Source organism: Mytilus galloprovincialis, chromosome 6, assembly GCF_965363235.1.
Source record: "Mytilus galloprovincialis chromosome 6, xbMytGall1.hap1.1, whole genome shotgun sequence".
Classification (NCBI taxonomy): domain Eukaryota; kingdom Metazoa; phylum Mollusca; class Bivalvia; order Mytilida; family Mytilidae; genus Mytilus; species Mytilus galloprovincialis.
In genome coordinates this window covers 66,370,103-66,384,768 of record NC_134843.1, presented here as the reverse complement: position 1 = coordinate 66,384,768, position 14,666 = coordinate 66,370,103, and the positions used below count along the sequence as shown (strand labels likewise).

General features: G+C 31.1%; 1 protein-coding gene across 1 annotated transcript in view; it reads left to right on the top strand.

Moving 5' to 3' along the window:
- LOC143080140 (putative ATP-dependent RNA helicase DHX35) overlaps nucleotides 1-14,666 on the top strand; it is a 166,353-nt gene that overhangs the window by 1,708 nt on the left and 149,979 nt on the right. The window contains exons 2-7 of the mRNA XM_076255860.1: nucleotides 2,249-2,382; nucleotides 2,860-2,952; nucleotides 7,794-7,871; nucleotides 8,383-8,487; nucleotides 8,757-8,818; nucleotides 9,208-9,277. Coding sequence (XP_076111975.1) covers nucleotides 2,249-2,382; nucleotides 2,860-2,952; nucleotides 7,794-7,871; nucleotides 8,383-8,487; nucleotides 8,757-8,818; nucleotides 9,208-9,277 — 542 coding nt within the window. The remainder of the gene's footprint in view (nucleotides 1-2,248; nucleotides 2,383-2,859; nucleotides 2,953-7,793; nucleotides 7,872-8,382; nucleotides 8,488-8,756; nucleotides 8,819-9,207; nucleotides 9,278-14,666) is intronic.

Here is a 14,666-nt window from a genome sequence, read left to right as displayed (position 1 = left end):
ATTCCCGTGTGCCGCTATTCTTCATTTCTCGTTTTCACGGCACAATAATTAGAAAATAAAAATAATTACACACATTTAAATAAGGTTTTTATTTGATTATATCAAAAGTCTGAGTTAGAATTTTATGCAGTCACTTTTGTAATAATCATTTTGAAACATTCTTTAGGCTTGTCAATACATTAATGACATTTTAAATAGAGATTCATTTGCAAATAATTTTATCAGGGTTGGCAAAAACCTGGGTTTTATGAGTATGCCCAGCCCAGTGGGAAATACTGGGAAAACCGGGTTTTACTGGGTTTTACTGGGTAGTACTGGGCAATACTGGGGAATATAAGATACTGGACTGAATTTTAAAGAGGATTCAGTAATCAAACACAAATACAATATATTTAAGATATATGTATACAAGATATACAAACCTATTTTAAATCATAAATAAGTTTACTTGTTTGAGTCTTATAATACATGCATGTACAAAATGATGTACAAATGTATACATTTGAGAAAGAATTATTCTTACAACTCTGAGATTTTTTTTCAACTAAATATAGGTAGTATAAAGTATTTAAAAATTACGTGTAAGAAAAATTATTTTGAAATAATTTATATGTACATGTGCAAATGTACAAAACTCATTAATAAGTTATTATTCAGATTAGAACACAAATATGTTTATATAACAATAATCAGCCTTTTCATTTATGTGAACTCCAATACTCGAAAGAGGTGTGCCTACAGTACATTGGCAGAAAATATACTACAGATTTCTATAAGAGTTAATGACAAGACCCTCTAGGGTGTTTGTTTAGCAATCATAATTGCATATATAGCAATTTAATATACAATACTCATAAACCCAGTCTGCATGGTTAGGCACTAGTCCGATGCCCCAGACTAGTAAAATTTCATTCGGACTAGTAAGTTTTTGCCAAACTTTGTTTGGACCAATAAGAAAAATGTCTGAATATTGGTCTCCATACTAGTAGTTGAAAAAGTTTTTGGTAAACCATGTAAACACTGCAATAAAATGTTTTTTTTGTTTTTTTTTAAATTGATACTTATTTATTCCAAATATTTCCTGTTTATAATTTCCTCAGTTTCCCAGGATGCAAACTGTGGATTCCTGTTTACATTTAAACCAACTGTCTGGGAAGCAGGAGGCTGAAAAAGACCACTGTATTCTCAGAAAATAATAGTCTACATGTAATAATACTTATATTCTTTTATATGACAATGAGTAAAAAAGGGATATCTTTCTAGAATGTAATACTAGTGATAAATAATATAACATTATAACATAAACAAGTGCACCTATAAACCGGATTCACATAACATTATAACATAAAATGTTTAGATTATTGAAACAAAGCTTCAAAATTAACTAGGAATTTGGCAAATCTTGCATTTTGCCTACATAAAATTCAAGTGGAGAAGAGAATGAACTTGATTTTTATGCCCCACCTACGATAGTAGAGGGGCATTATGTTTTCTGGTCTGTGCCTCCTGAACATAGAAAATGATAGTGTGAAGTTCAGGTTAAAGTTTTTGGTCAAGGTAGTTTTTGATGAAGTTAAAGTTACATCAACTTGAAACTTAGTACACATGTTCCCTATGATATGATCTTTCTAATTTTAATTCCAAATTAAAGTTTTGACCCCAATTTCACGGTCCACTGAACATAGAAAATGATAGTGCGAGTGGGGCATTCGTGTACTATGGACACATTCTTGTTTAATCTGCTAGAAATGACTCTCAATGGTTATCTGTCATTGTCGGTATAAAATGTATATATTTAGCTATAATACTATGAAACTACAACAAGTCTTTACTATTTTCCGTTGAAATAAGCTTAAAAATTCATATTGTCCGGTATTGCCCAGTATTACCTGTTTCTGGGAGTATTGCCCAGCCCAGGAAAACCAGGGCCCAGTAAAACCTGGGCGGGTAACACTTTGCCAACAACCCTGTAATTTTTAGAGTAAGGGTCATTGAAAGCTTGTTCCTGCTCATCTACCTTTTGGTTAAGCTTATCAAACCATTAATGAGTCGACACGTTGACTAGAGACTTACTTGCACAAAATATTTGGAATTTTTTACATATGCATGTTTTTGCTTATTCATTTATTGGTAGGCTGGTCTTCAACTAATATTGGCAACTTCATGTGAGTTTACAAAATTACTATGTATTGTCTTGCAAAGACATACAAATCATCATAATTAAGAATACATTTTTGTTTTGTTTTAGGGACAGAGGCACCAGATTCTGCTTTAAATGAGGAAAGAAAATCTACAAATGAGGATTCAGGGACCACAGTGATTTATAATCCTAACAGATCCTTATCTATAGAACAGCAAAGACAAAAACTTCCAGTGTTTAAAGTATTGACATTACTTGAGAAAGCAAATACTATTTCAAATCTAATTGCTATATATCTGTATATTGTTAACTTCAATTTTCATATCACCTATGTTATACAGCTTTCAAGTTTCAGAAATCTTGACAAAGGACACAATTTTATATCTTTCAAAAAGTTGGACGTCAAGAGAAATTATGATGACACATTTAGTCCAGTAGGAAATTCAACTTTCACAGACTTCCATATGATAAGTATGGTCAATTGTACTTTGCAACTGGATCTTTGGATTACCTGCTAAATTGATTGCTGGTAATTAACAGGGTTAAAGTTACACCTAAGCATACTTTCTCCTTGGAACTATGTGAATAGTTGATGTAATTAGTGTGCTTGATCTATATATGCATATGATTTTAAATCCTCAGATATTTATTACCTAAACATGCCTATACATTCAATCATATTACTCATTATTGAACTAAAAATCCTTTTATTTTTGCAGTTAAGAAACCATATTTTGTATTTACTGGAGAAATATCAAACTGTAGTGATTGTTGGTGAAACTGGATGTGGAAAGAGTACACAGATTCCACAGGTAAATCATATACATGTAGATTCTACCACTGCATCGAGTGTGATACGATATTTATTCACTCAAGACAGTTATATTTTCAAATTTAGAACGCAAAGCTCACTGAGCGTTTTAACCCTTTCAACGCTACACAAAAAAATAGAAAAATGGCTGCTGCTGCTGCATTCATTAGAACAGTATTTTCCTTTTCAGACTGCTGTATCTTTTTTATTATATGAGATACAGAGAAAGTTATTGCATGAAAAATGCTCAGGAGAGCATGAACTGTAATGTTAGGCAATTATTTTACTGAAATTTTTATCAGGTTACCTGCGTTTTCAGGTAATTAACAGGTAAAAGGTGTAATTTATTACATTTGTGTTGAATTTTGAATAAAAACTACTTTTAGTCTTCATTTATTTTGTTGTTTTATCTGCCATATTGTAAAGAAGACACCAGTTGCCCGATTCCGTAGCGTATTGTACCATACATAACGTTTTATGTAATCGTGGCACAAATAAATAGCTCCGTCCTAAAAAATTTCAGTCAACCTCCGTTTTCCCCCCTTTTTCTACGTCTTGTAATGATCGATCAAATCATATTTCCCACACGAATTTTATGTAATAAACACATTGAGATAACAAGAAACCTTTTAACTAATCCTCGTTGTAAGTTTCGCCAAGGAAATGCTGAAATTTTTCCATATTTACAGCTTCGTTTCCGATTTCCGCCATTTGCATTTGTCAAAATATTTGTTTTTATTTTCCTTCTATTTTCCTTCTACTGCATGATTTTACTATAAAAATTGTCGGGATTTCAAGCGCAAATGAGACCTTGCATATCCTAGATTCAAACGAGGAAAAATTAGAGAGAACCCGAATGAAAACCGAATGGTTTAAGAGTCCTTATGAAAAATCCTTTTTCATCGCGGCATATGCCGCGAATAGCAGTGGCGAACGGCGTACGTCATCGCGGCATATGTCGTTCATAGCGTTGAAAGGGTTAAATATTTAAAATTTAACTGTCAAGAGTGGATAAATATCATAATACACGAGATTTGGTGGAAGAATCTGTTTCTCTAATGATTTTCAAACAATATGCAGGAAAATGTATTCCTTCTTTTTGAAAGATCTGCAAAAAGTTGTATTCTTTCTATGAGATGTCATCAGTCATGGTCGCCTTTTTTCATGCCGTCACAATAGGAAATTCAGAGGAAAGCAAGAAAATTCGACGTTATAATGGGATTTTAACCAATAAAGAACTGTGATCAAACGAACCACACGTTCATTATATTTTTGTATACAATGGGTGCAGAAAGGGATAAATTGATGAAGAATTAAAGAAAACATTATATTAGATTCCTAATGCATTTTATAAGTATATCTTATATATGACATTTTTGTACACATATTCTTTAGTTTAAGGTAGCACTACAGTCAGAATTTTCCGACTCCAATCAACAGTCTTTAAAGATTAATTTCTCCAAAACTACTCCATGGATTTTTAAAATCTTTAACTCATTTTAAAGCTGAAATATAACTCTTTCTTAATTTATATATAAGTTAATTTTTGGTTTGATTAATCTCAAAATATAGCTCATTAAATGCCAAAAAAGTGGTCTTCCAACTTGGATGAAAATGGCACATTCATGTCAAATGGTAGTAAAAATTTGTTTTTATCCCTGTAATCAACTATATACAATCTCCAAAACCGTGTCTCAGATTTTTGATATATGCCTCCAGTAAGAAGATATATTGATTTAACTGCTGGGTGCCAAACCTCATTTCACCTTTCATCTTCGGAGACCTATAAATTCATTTAGAAACAAATTATCCAAAAACTGGGACACGGTATTGTAGAAAATACACCCTTTAATCATATATTTCCTTGTCAAGCCAAAGGGGGTACCCATAAAGTTTCTATTTTTATTTTTTCCTTGCAATTTTCATGAAAAATTGTTCTGAGAAATGACCTAAAAACTGAATTTCCCCCTTAGAACCCCTATAAAGTCAATACAAATACAAACTTCCACTGGGAACACCCTAGGAGTGTTCTGATACCATTACTGTATCAATAGAACCACACACTTTGTGTCTTTGATGCTCTAATGCTGTAAATTTTGCATTATATGTGAACTGTCTAACACTAACTTGGCATTTGGCGGGAGTTTGACGTCACAGATATGACCAACATCTGTGATGAAGTATTTAAATATAGACAAAGCTCCGCCTCTTTCCAGGCAGTCTCAGATAAGAAAAACATGATTGACCAGCTGCATTTAATCAATGTTTAACATTATTATTCTCTATATATAAAGAATAATTTTAATTTGAATTTTAAAAAAGAAATAAACTATATCTGAAATTAGCTAGAACATTAAAAGTGTGCATCAAAAAACATGTTCATAAAAAGATCAAGACCACCCTTTTCTCGAAAATACATTTAATTTAAATAGGATTGAAAAAATACACATGAACTGAAAATTTATTTAGTTAAAATTCATAGAACTGTATTTAAATGAAGAAGATCAAAGAGAAGAAATTTATACAGTCAGTCAGAGGTTTTCAAAAATACTTCCCCTCTCTTTTCCATAGTACTTTTTTTCCTTTTTGGTAGATTTTTTCCCTTTTAAGTTTTTTTCTTTTTCTTTGTTCACTTCCATGTTATATAAAGAATATTTGTTGCAAAATAATGAGATAAGACTACAATATTTGACTTGTGGTCAGGGATTAACAGCTGGACACTGGTATCAACAGATGATTGACATATTAGCCCCTCCCAAATGCCTATATATTTAGATTAATTACCATGTGCTTTTATTTATATAAATTCATTATCAATTTACTCCCTGTTGTGATATGATAATGACTGGGATTTTTACAAACTGTGCAGAATAATACTTACTTCAATATTATGTGATAAAAAAAATATGATCAAAAAATCATTGTTAGACTGTAGTGCTACCTTAATCAACCTTAAGACGTTTTTATACCTATCTTCTTTAGATATATTAACTCGAATAATTCAAGCCCTTTCCGTGTCCGATTTTCTCCCACACGAGGGCTTGAACTCCTTGTGATCATTGGCCGTGTCGCCTGCTCTCTGTGAGAGAGAGCCAATCAGCCGCGATCAGGATAATGAGTCTGCGCAACTCTCTTGTAATTGTCTTACCAAACACGTGTGTTCAATTAACACAAATCCGATAATAATTAATTAACATCAATTAACATCAGTTTACATCATTTAACATCAATTAACATCCGGAACTCCTCCTTCTTTAGCTGCCAGTTTAAATCAAAATTCCCATATTGCAAAGCGGTGTGAAAATTCCGGTTGACAATCTTGATCGAGGAAGACGTTCAGGCGTTAATGTAGCCTTCGTAGATCAGCTGAATATAACGACTGAATTATTCGGGTTATAGATATATTAAAAAAAGGAAAGGTATGACTGACAATGACACAATTATCCACCAGGTTATGTTATGGCCTCCAACAATGAGCAAAACCCATATCCTTTAGTTAGCCAAGAAAAACCACGACATCAAAAATGTAAAACAATTGAAGAGAGAAAAAAACCAGCAATCTGATATATATGATTAGTGGTGAGACTTTAATAAAATATTGAATCTGAATTTTAAAAAAAGGGGAAATGAATCTGATAAACAACAACTACTAAGGCTAAATAAAAAAGTATGTGTGGTTCCAGCTACATCTGAAAAAAAGTTAGGGTAGGTAGGTAGGGATTTTTTTTTTATTTAAAGTTTTTTTTTTACATTGAGTCTATGGGAACAACATTCTGACTTTAACAGTGCTTAATGAAAAATGACAATAAAATCTTTAGGGTAGGCTATTTTTAAGCCGAAAAAGTAGGGACGGTAGGGTTACTGGAACCACACATATATTTTTATTTGGCCTAAAATACAGGCTCCTACCTTATAAATTATATTAATAATATCTTCACATCCAAATACCTCAGGTAAATCTAATTATGTGGCAACCATAGATCTGCTTCATTTTTTTAACCGGATTTTTGTGACAAAAATGTCGGTTATTGATTTGGGGATGTACGGCGGGCGGCCGGTCGGGCGGGCGGGCGGGCGGCAATCAAATGTTGTCCGTGCATTAACTCATGAACCGTTCAACCAAAGCTTTTAAAATTTCAATATGTTGTTACTGACAACTAAATGAAGGTCAAGTTCAATAATGGCGATTTTGACTTTTACCGTTCAGGAGTTATGGTTCTTGAAAGATTGGAAAAATGAAGTTTCCAGTCATGTCCGTGCATTTACGCATGAACTGTTCTACCAAAGCTTCCCAAATTTTAATATGTTGTTACTGATGACAAAATAGAGGTCAAATTTAATAAAGACGATTTTGACTTTTACCGTTCAGGAGTTATGGTTCTTGAAAGATTGAAAAATGGTGTTTCCAGTCGTGTCGGTGCATTTACGCATGAACTGTTCTACCAAAGCTTCCCAAATTTTATTATGTTGTTACTGATGGCAAAATAGAGGTCAAGTTCAATAATGACGATTTTGACTTTTACCGTTCAGGAGTTATGGTTCTTGAAAGATTGTAAAATGGCGTTTCCATTCACGTTGTTGCATTTACTCATGAACCATTCAATCTAAGCTTTTCAAATTTTAATATGTTGATACTGATGACAAAATGGAGGTCAAATTTGATATTGACGATTTTCACTTTCACCATTCATCAGTTATGGTTCTTGTGATATTGCCAGGACACAAATAAATATTAATAAATCCGGTTTGCTGTTGTTGTGACAGCCTCTTGTCTAGAAATTTGATAAAAACAAATTTGCTAGTTAATAGTTGTTTTAACATCATGATTGTGTTTATTTTCAGTACTTATTAGAAGCAGGATGGGCAGAGAAAGGTTATATGATTGGAGTAACTCAGCCCAGGAGAGTAGCTGCTGTTACAGTAAGATTTATATTGTAAATCATTACCCAAAAGCAATGCTCAAATCTCACTTTAGCCATTGTCTCAGCGGCAATGTTTAATTGATTGAACAGGTGTATGGTAGATTTTTACAATTTAGTTACTCTCCAAACAGCCAGAGATTTTTTTCACCAATATCACTGACTGTCTTAACGTTTATCATATAAATGTCCATTTCCCAATCTCAATAGTCACTGTGGGCGATCTTCCTGAAAAGAAAATAGTCGCTTGGTTGACAACAATTTCTTTTTCTTAGACTAAATATTAGTAATGACTAAATTTGGAAAAAAATATAATAGGGTTGGAAGGTAATCAGAAAGAACATTTTAATACCCCATCTACAATAATAAGGGGCATGTTGTTTTCTAACTGTCTTTAAGTTATCCATTTTGCCAAGATTTTGCTGTTAATAGAACATAAAAATGTGATAGAGTGAATGTGGGGATAATATCTTATCTTCCTTTAAGTTAGTAATGTGATTTGTTGTTGACAGGTAGCAAGCAGAGTAGCAGAAGAAAGGGGCTCAATATTAGGGGCTGAAGTAGGCTACACCATTAGATTTGAGGATTGCTCAGAGGAAAAAATTACCAAAGTTAAGGTAGGTCAGGCAACTCAAACTTGAAAAGTGAATGAGAAAATAGCAAATGGAAAGTTCTCTGTCTAACCTATACAGATGGTTGGGTAAATAAACAAGTTTTTGAATTGTTTATTTTTTTTTAAAGTTAAAAAAATGTTTGAATTTAGTATAGTTGTAGTTTAATGGTTTTGCTTGGTTTAGAATCTCATTAAAATGTAAAACTTTGTCTATTTGTAGTCATTTGTTTAAATAGCAGTCCTATAAAAATGTTTTTTTTTTTCTATTTTTAGTTTCTAACTGATGGATTGTTAATTAGAGAGATCATGGGAGATCCACTTCTGAAAAAGTACAGGTAAAAGGATTTAGTTAAGTTTTATATAAAATCGGTATTAAACAGAGATAACAGTTAATTCATTTAACTTTGTGGTCGTGCCAAATTTTGATTACAACCTTTAGAAAATTTGTCATACCTTAAACTTTTAAATTTGTTGTTCACCTTTACCCATGAAAAAGACAAAAATTGATATGCAATCAGTAACAGTAGCTACTGAATAGTTATGGCATATAATTTTCTGGCTTGTCCATTTGAATTATCTCCCTTGAGTTAGTATTTTCTGATGTGAAATGATTTCATTCTTTTATTTTTGTCTCATCTGCCTATTGTAAAATCTATGTTTTTTAGTTACCTTTTTTGTCAATTTGATTTATTTCTGCTTTTATATTCTAATTTTTGTATTACAGTGTGATAATGTTAGATGAAGCACATGAGAGGTCATTGAATACTGATATAATCCTGGGACTACTGAGAAAGGTAACACAATTGATTCCATAAGTGTGCCTAGGAAAATGAGTTGGTTTAGTGCTTGGATATCGCTAAAGTTAAAATCACATTTCAGTCTAAAATGACAAAATCACAATAGTAAACACACACAATAATTCCCGATATCAGCACACATTTGAATTGATATCTGGATGTTTCTCTAATGTTGTTGGATTAAAACATGATAATTGTCAGATATTTTATTTGTAGTAGGTTCAGAAAAATATATATCTGTGATAGTCTCATATTCCTAAATTAAAGCTATACTTATTTTACCATTTCGTAGTCATAATGAATTTATTTACATTTATGATATTAATAATGTAAAGTATGTTTCTACACATTTTAAGATTTGGAGTACCTTGATAATGCTTAGATTGGACTATATAACACTACCTTTGTAATGTGTATTTTCAAATAACGTTTAAAACTCATAAGTCGAAGACCAGATGATGTTTTTTTATTTCGATATATAAGTATTATATTAGTCTTGTAATGGTGTTAATTAAAAATAAAATTACAAAATTTTTATCAATATATCTGCAATTTATAATCTTTACAAAAGACAAACTGGAACAATTTTTATTATTCATTTAAAACATTTTTTTTGGAAAATACTTCTCAAATTTTCTTCCTTTTAAAAATGTTTTGATGGCTATATAAGGGAGATAATATATGTAACTTTGATATGTTGATATGTGTGTACACAATAAATGAGGGGGGATAGGACCTTTATCGGGACTCCGGGATCGGGTGTTTTTAAGCTCGGGATTTCGGGATTGACCCTTTCGGGATCCGGGAATTCTTTTTAGTGAATTTCGGGACCTCGGGATTTTGTGTTTTTAAGCCCGGGATTTCGGGATTTAGTTTTTTCAAGTCCGGGATTTCGGGATCAGGACCCCTCCTATCCCCCCTCATAAATGTGTCACTTCTTAGGGAACAACAATTTGATTTTTATATAAAGAAAAGGTGTATCTATAGTTAAGATTATGCTCAGCATTGAGCACATCTGCCATTAAACTTAAATCAAAAATAAAAAGCAAACAATAACATCAACAAATCAAAGTACTGAAGTACTGAACATCGGAGGACCTCAAGTTATGTTGAATTATTGATAAATGACAGGTGTTTATATAATACCTGCCTGACAGATATGTTCACCTTATAATATAGTACAAATAACATAATTTCCTATCATATCTGAGATACTGACTTGAACTAGGAAACTTAAATTGTGAAATGTAATCATTGATAATTCACAATTTAAGTTTCCTGTCAAATGAGAACTGTTAGGTTGGCATTATCACCATATAGTTGCACACATACAAAAATCATTAGCATATAACTTATAATAGAGAATCAACATAGCAAACAATTCTTCGAGTAGCTATATACATGTAGTCACTCACTGAACTATGAAAAAGAGGTTCAAGACAATCATATAAAAACAGATAAATTGTAATCATGGGGCGAAAGATACCAGATGAACAGCAAACTCATAAATCGAAATTAAACTTACAATGACATGACTAAAACTGAAAAAGACATACAGACAAATTATAGTACACTAGAAACAACATAGAAAACTAAAGACTGAGCAACACGAACCCCACCAAAACAGGTGTTCTCAGGTGCTCCGGATGGGTAAACAGATCCTGCTCTACAAATGACATTTATTAACAATGTTTGTACATGTAGTATCCAGGTCTTCTATTTTCTGAAACATTAAGCTTTTGGATCAATTGCTAATGTTAACACAGCAAGATTACTATCTGTTATTCTAGATTTTTGATGCAGTCGACACAAACTTTTTAAATGTTCATAAATAGCTTCACTGAGTTATCTTTGTTTTATTGTAACACTTCAAATCATTTATCCATTATATTTAAAAAAAAAAAAATCAGCAGCTATATATAGCTATATAGGTTTTGTTTTCTAATTATTAAATGGTTCATTGTAAATATTAGAATGTTTTATATATGTAGAGAGTTTAATTGGCTAATGATGGTACATTTTGTATTTTTTGTTAATTGAATTTCACAACATCTGGTTAGTTTGTCAACTGTTAGGTTTTTTTTTATACTTTGTTCTGGATTTAATACTTTGGATACCACTGGTTTTAGCAATGAGAACATTTTGCACCATACATATAGAACACAACTACCATATGAATGTGTCGGTCCTTAGTAAGAAGCTGGTAAAACAGGGCTTGTAAATTTTTTGGTATATATCTTGATTTTCCGTTTGTACATTGATGTGGCCATTAGTTTTCTTGTTTACCGGTATATTGTTTAACATTTGTCATTTCATCTGATTTATGTAAAGTTTTTTATTGATTGTAAAAATGTTGTATGGTAAGCTTTATTTCATTTTCATCCTTTTGTCTAGAGCTTGTGTCCGATTACCAATCATACTTCCTCTTTCATTTCTTTTTTATGAATAATGACAACAGTTTGGTTTTAATTTTCATTTATGTAGGTACATGTAACAATATAAAACAGTATATATATAATCTCATTCCATCATTAATATTGGTCATTGTTGGTATATATTTATCTTTAAGTTTAACAATGTACTGTGAAAGAGCTATCTTCTAACAGATACTTAGTATTATGGTTATTGTGAAACCACTGGTTTAAAGGACACGGTTCACTTATTGCCCAAAATGGCCTAAAATATAAACTAAAAAAGTTCACAATTTGGTTCGTAAATGGGTCTATTTCAAAAGTCTTAATGCTCAAAAAAGCAGTTCTTTTCATAAAAGTACATTATATGTTCCAATTTAGGCCCATTTTGGACATTTTGTCAAAAGTGATGATTTTGGGCAATTTTCAGACCCTAAAGATTTGGCCGCCACCTTCGATCCAAAATGTTTTGTAACCAAAAGAAACCAAATCTGATATATAATTCATCAATATAAAAACTTTGTGGATCTTGGATGGCAGCCAAGGTTAATTATGCCAAAAACAATTAAAGTTTTGGACAAAATTGACAAATATGCAAATAATGTATAATTAACCTATAGCTGTACAATGTAACTATACATGAGACTATATAGACGTTATAAGAAGGACCTTCAACCTGAACACTATGTTACTAACGCAATGCCACGCCACTTACGAAGTAATCTATGTAAACTTAGATGTGGAACTTTACCTCTGTCCGTCGAGACGGGTCGTTATACGAAACCACCAATACCGTTAGAGGAAAGAATTTGTCCATTTTGTAACGATGCTGTAGAAGATGAGATACACTTTTTGATTAATTGTGACATTTACAGTGACTTAAGGTTTAATTTGTTTCACAGAGCTATGGTCATGGATAATTCTTTTTGTACAAAGTCAGATTTTAATCAATTTGTATTTTTAATTCAGAATGCTGAATTACAATACGAGTTATCTATCTTGGTGCATAATATGATAAGAAGACGTCGTGCACTGAAAAGCAATCTACACTCTTAATTGTATATTTCCGTAAAAGTCAAAGTTAATATATTTAATTTATTTATTTTATTGTTTTTAATTCATGATTGTGTATTTCCGTAAAAGTCAAAGTTACATTTAATTTTTTAATTGCTTTTTTAATTCATTTCAATCATGTTCTTATTATTATTTATTTACTATTTTACTGAGAGGTTTTTAATAAAACAACAAGATAACTTCATTTTATTTTCTGCAATCTGTTTATATAACCTCTTTAAAATACATTCTTTTTATCACATACCATTCATTTTTTTACGTCATACCTTAATTTTGTCATTTCTATTTTTAAAAGACGTGGTTTTTTTTTTTGGTTTTTTTTTTTTTTTTTTTTAATTACTTATTTTAATTTTTTTTTTTTATGATGTGAAATATCCGGACAATTTTAAACATTTTTAACATTTTATTATGTTTTTTCAATTTGTATTTGTTAAATAGATATATATTTGTATATATAGTGTCTCATAAGCCTTTCTAGGCTGGGTATTTGTCTTATTTTATTATTGTGCAATGTATATTATATAATCTGTATAAAAAATCTGTAGACAAGTATGTGACACTTTAATAAAATAAATTATTATTATTATTTATTATTGTAACCTATGGGAATGAAACAAGAGTATAAATCTTAATAACCAAATATTATACGATAGTTATCAGCCAATATAAATGCCTAGGATGGGAATCAAACCCACATACACCAACTCTGTTATCCCTATATTTTTAAATAAACAAAAAATTGTCAAGAACATATTTAAAAAAAAATTTAAATGTGTTAAAATTTAATTATCAAATTATGCATGAAAATATAAGTTGATTTTCGGTGATTCAGATGTCTACTTAGATTGTAGTCCCATAGGCTCCACTGTACAGCTACATGAATATACAGTGTAAAAGGGTTTAAAATTGCCGAGGCAGATTTTTTTGGGGGAGGAGGGAGCTGAAGGCACACCTTTTTCAAGGAGATTCATGTACGGTAAATGCGTAGTCCTTTTTTTATATAGTTTTACCCCAAGTGTTGACTTGCTGGACCCCTACCCCTTTAAAAATCCTGGATTCTCATCCGATTTGATATAAATCTAAACTGTTAATGAGGTTGTTTCAGTAATAACAATTATGTTTGAGAATTAAAAATAGATAGGTTCCTTTAAATGTAGATGAACATTTTGTTTAAATCATCTAGAACATACATGTCATTTTAATCGTGGACATTTTGAAATCTCTCTTAACTAATACGTGACCTTGGCTTCTGGTACAAATTAAAACGTGGAATTATTCATGCGAAAGATTCTTGAGATTTAAATTTCCACAGAATTATAAATAAACAATAAAAATTTAAACATTTCGAACATTTAACATTTTTATAAAATAAAAAAATACACTAACCCTTTGCAGTTCAACTTTTAACTTGTTGAGATCTAATATAAAAAAACGAATTGTTACAATAAAGAATACACAAAAAGTAAACTTATCTTTAAAGGCCTTGCATCATCTTCTCGTTTCTCCTACTCAATCAGCTGGTATTTCAAAATGGCGGCAGGGGACGCTAACAGAGAAATTATTTTCATATTGTGCTAGATTAAAAATTCCTGGTTTTGCTACGATAATGTGATAGACAAATATGCTACAAACGGTTTAAACAAATTACTTAAAATCAAATTATTGATAAATTCCTGTATTAATTGATCGTCTCTCGTGTTTCTTCAAGCTCGCTGTTGATGAATGCGAAATCGTGGTATTCATCCGCAACAACAATTTTTCAGTACGTCATTGATATTAAAGATTGTTTGACTAATATACTAATATTTGTAATGACAAAACATTTCCATATTATTAATTTGTATTTAATAAAAATAAATTTTCGGAGTATCCATTGAAAACATGAATTTAAAAGAAGCGAT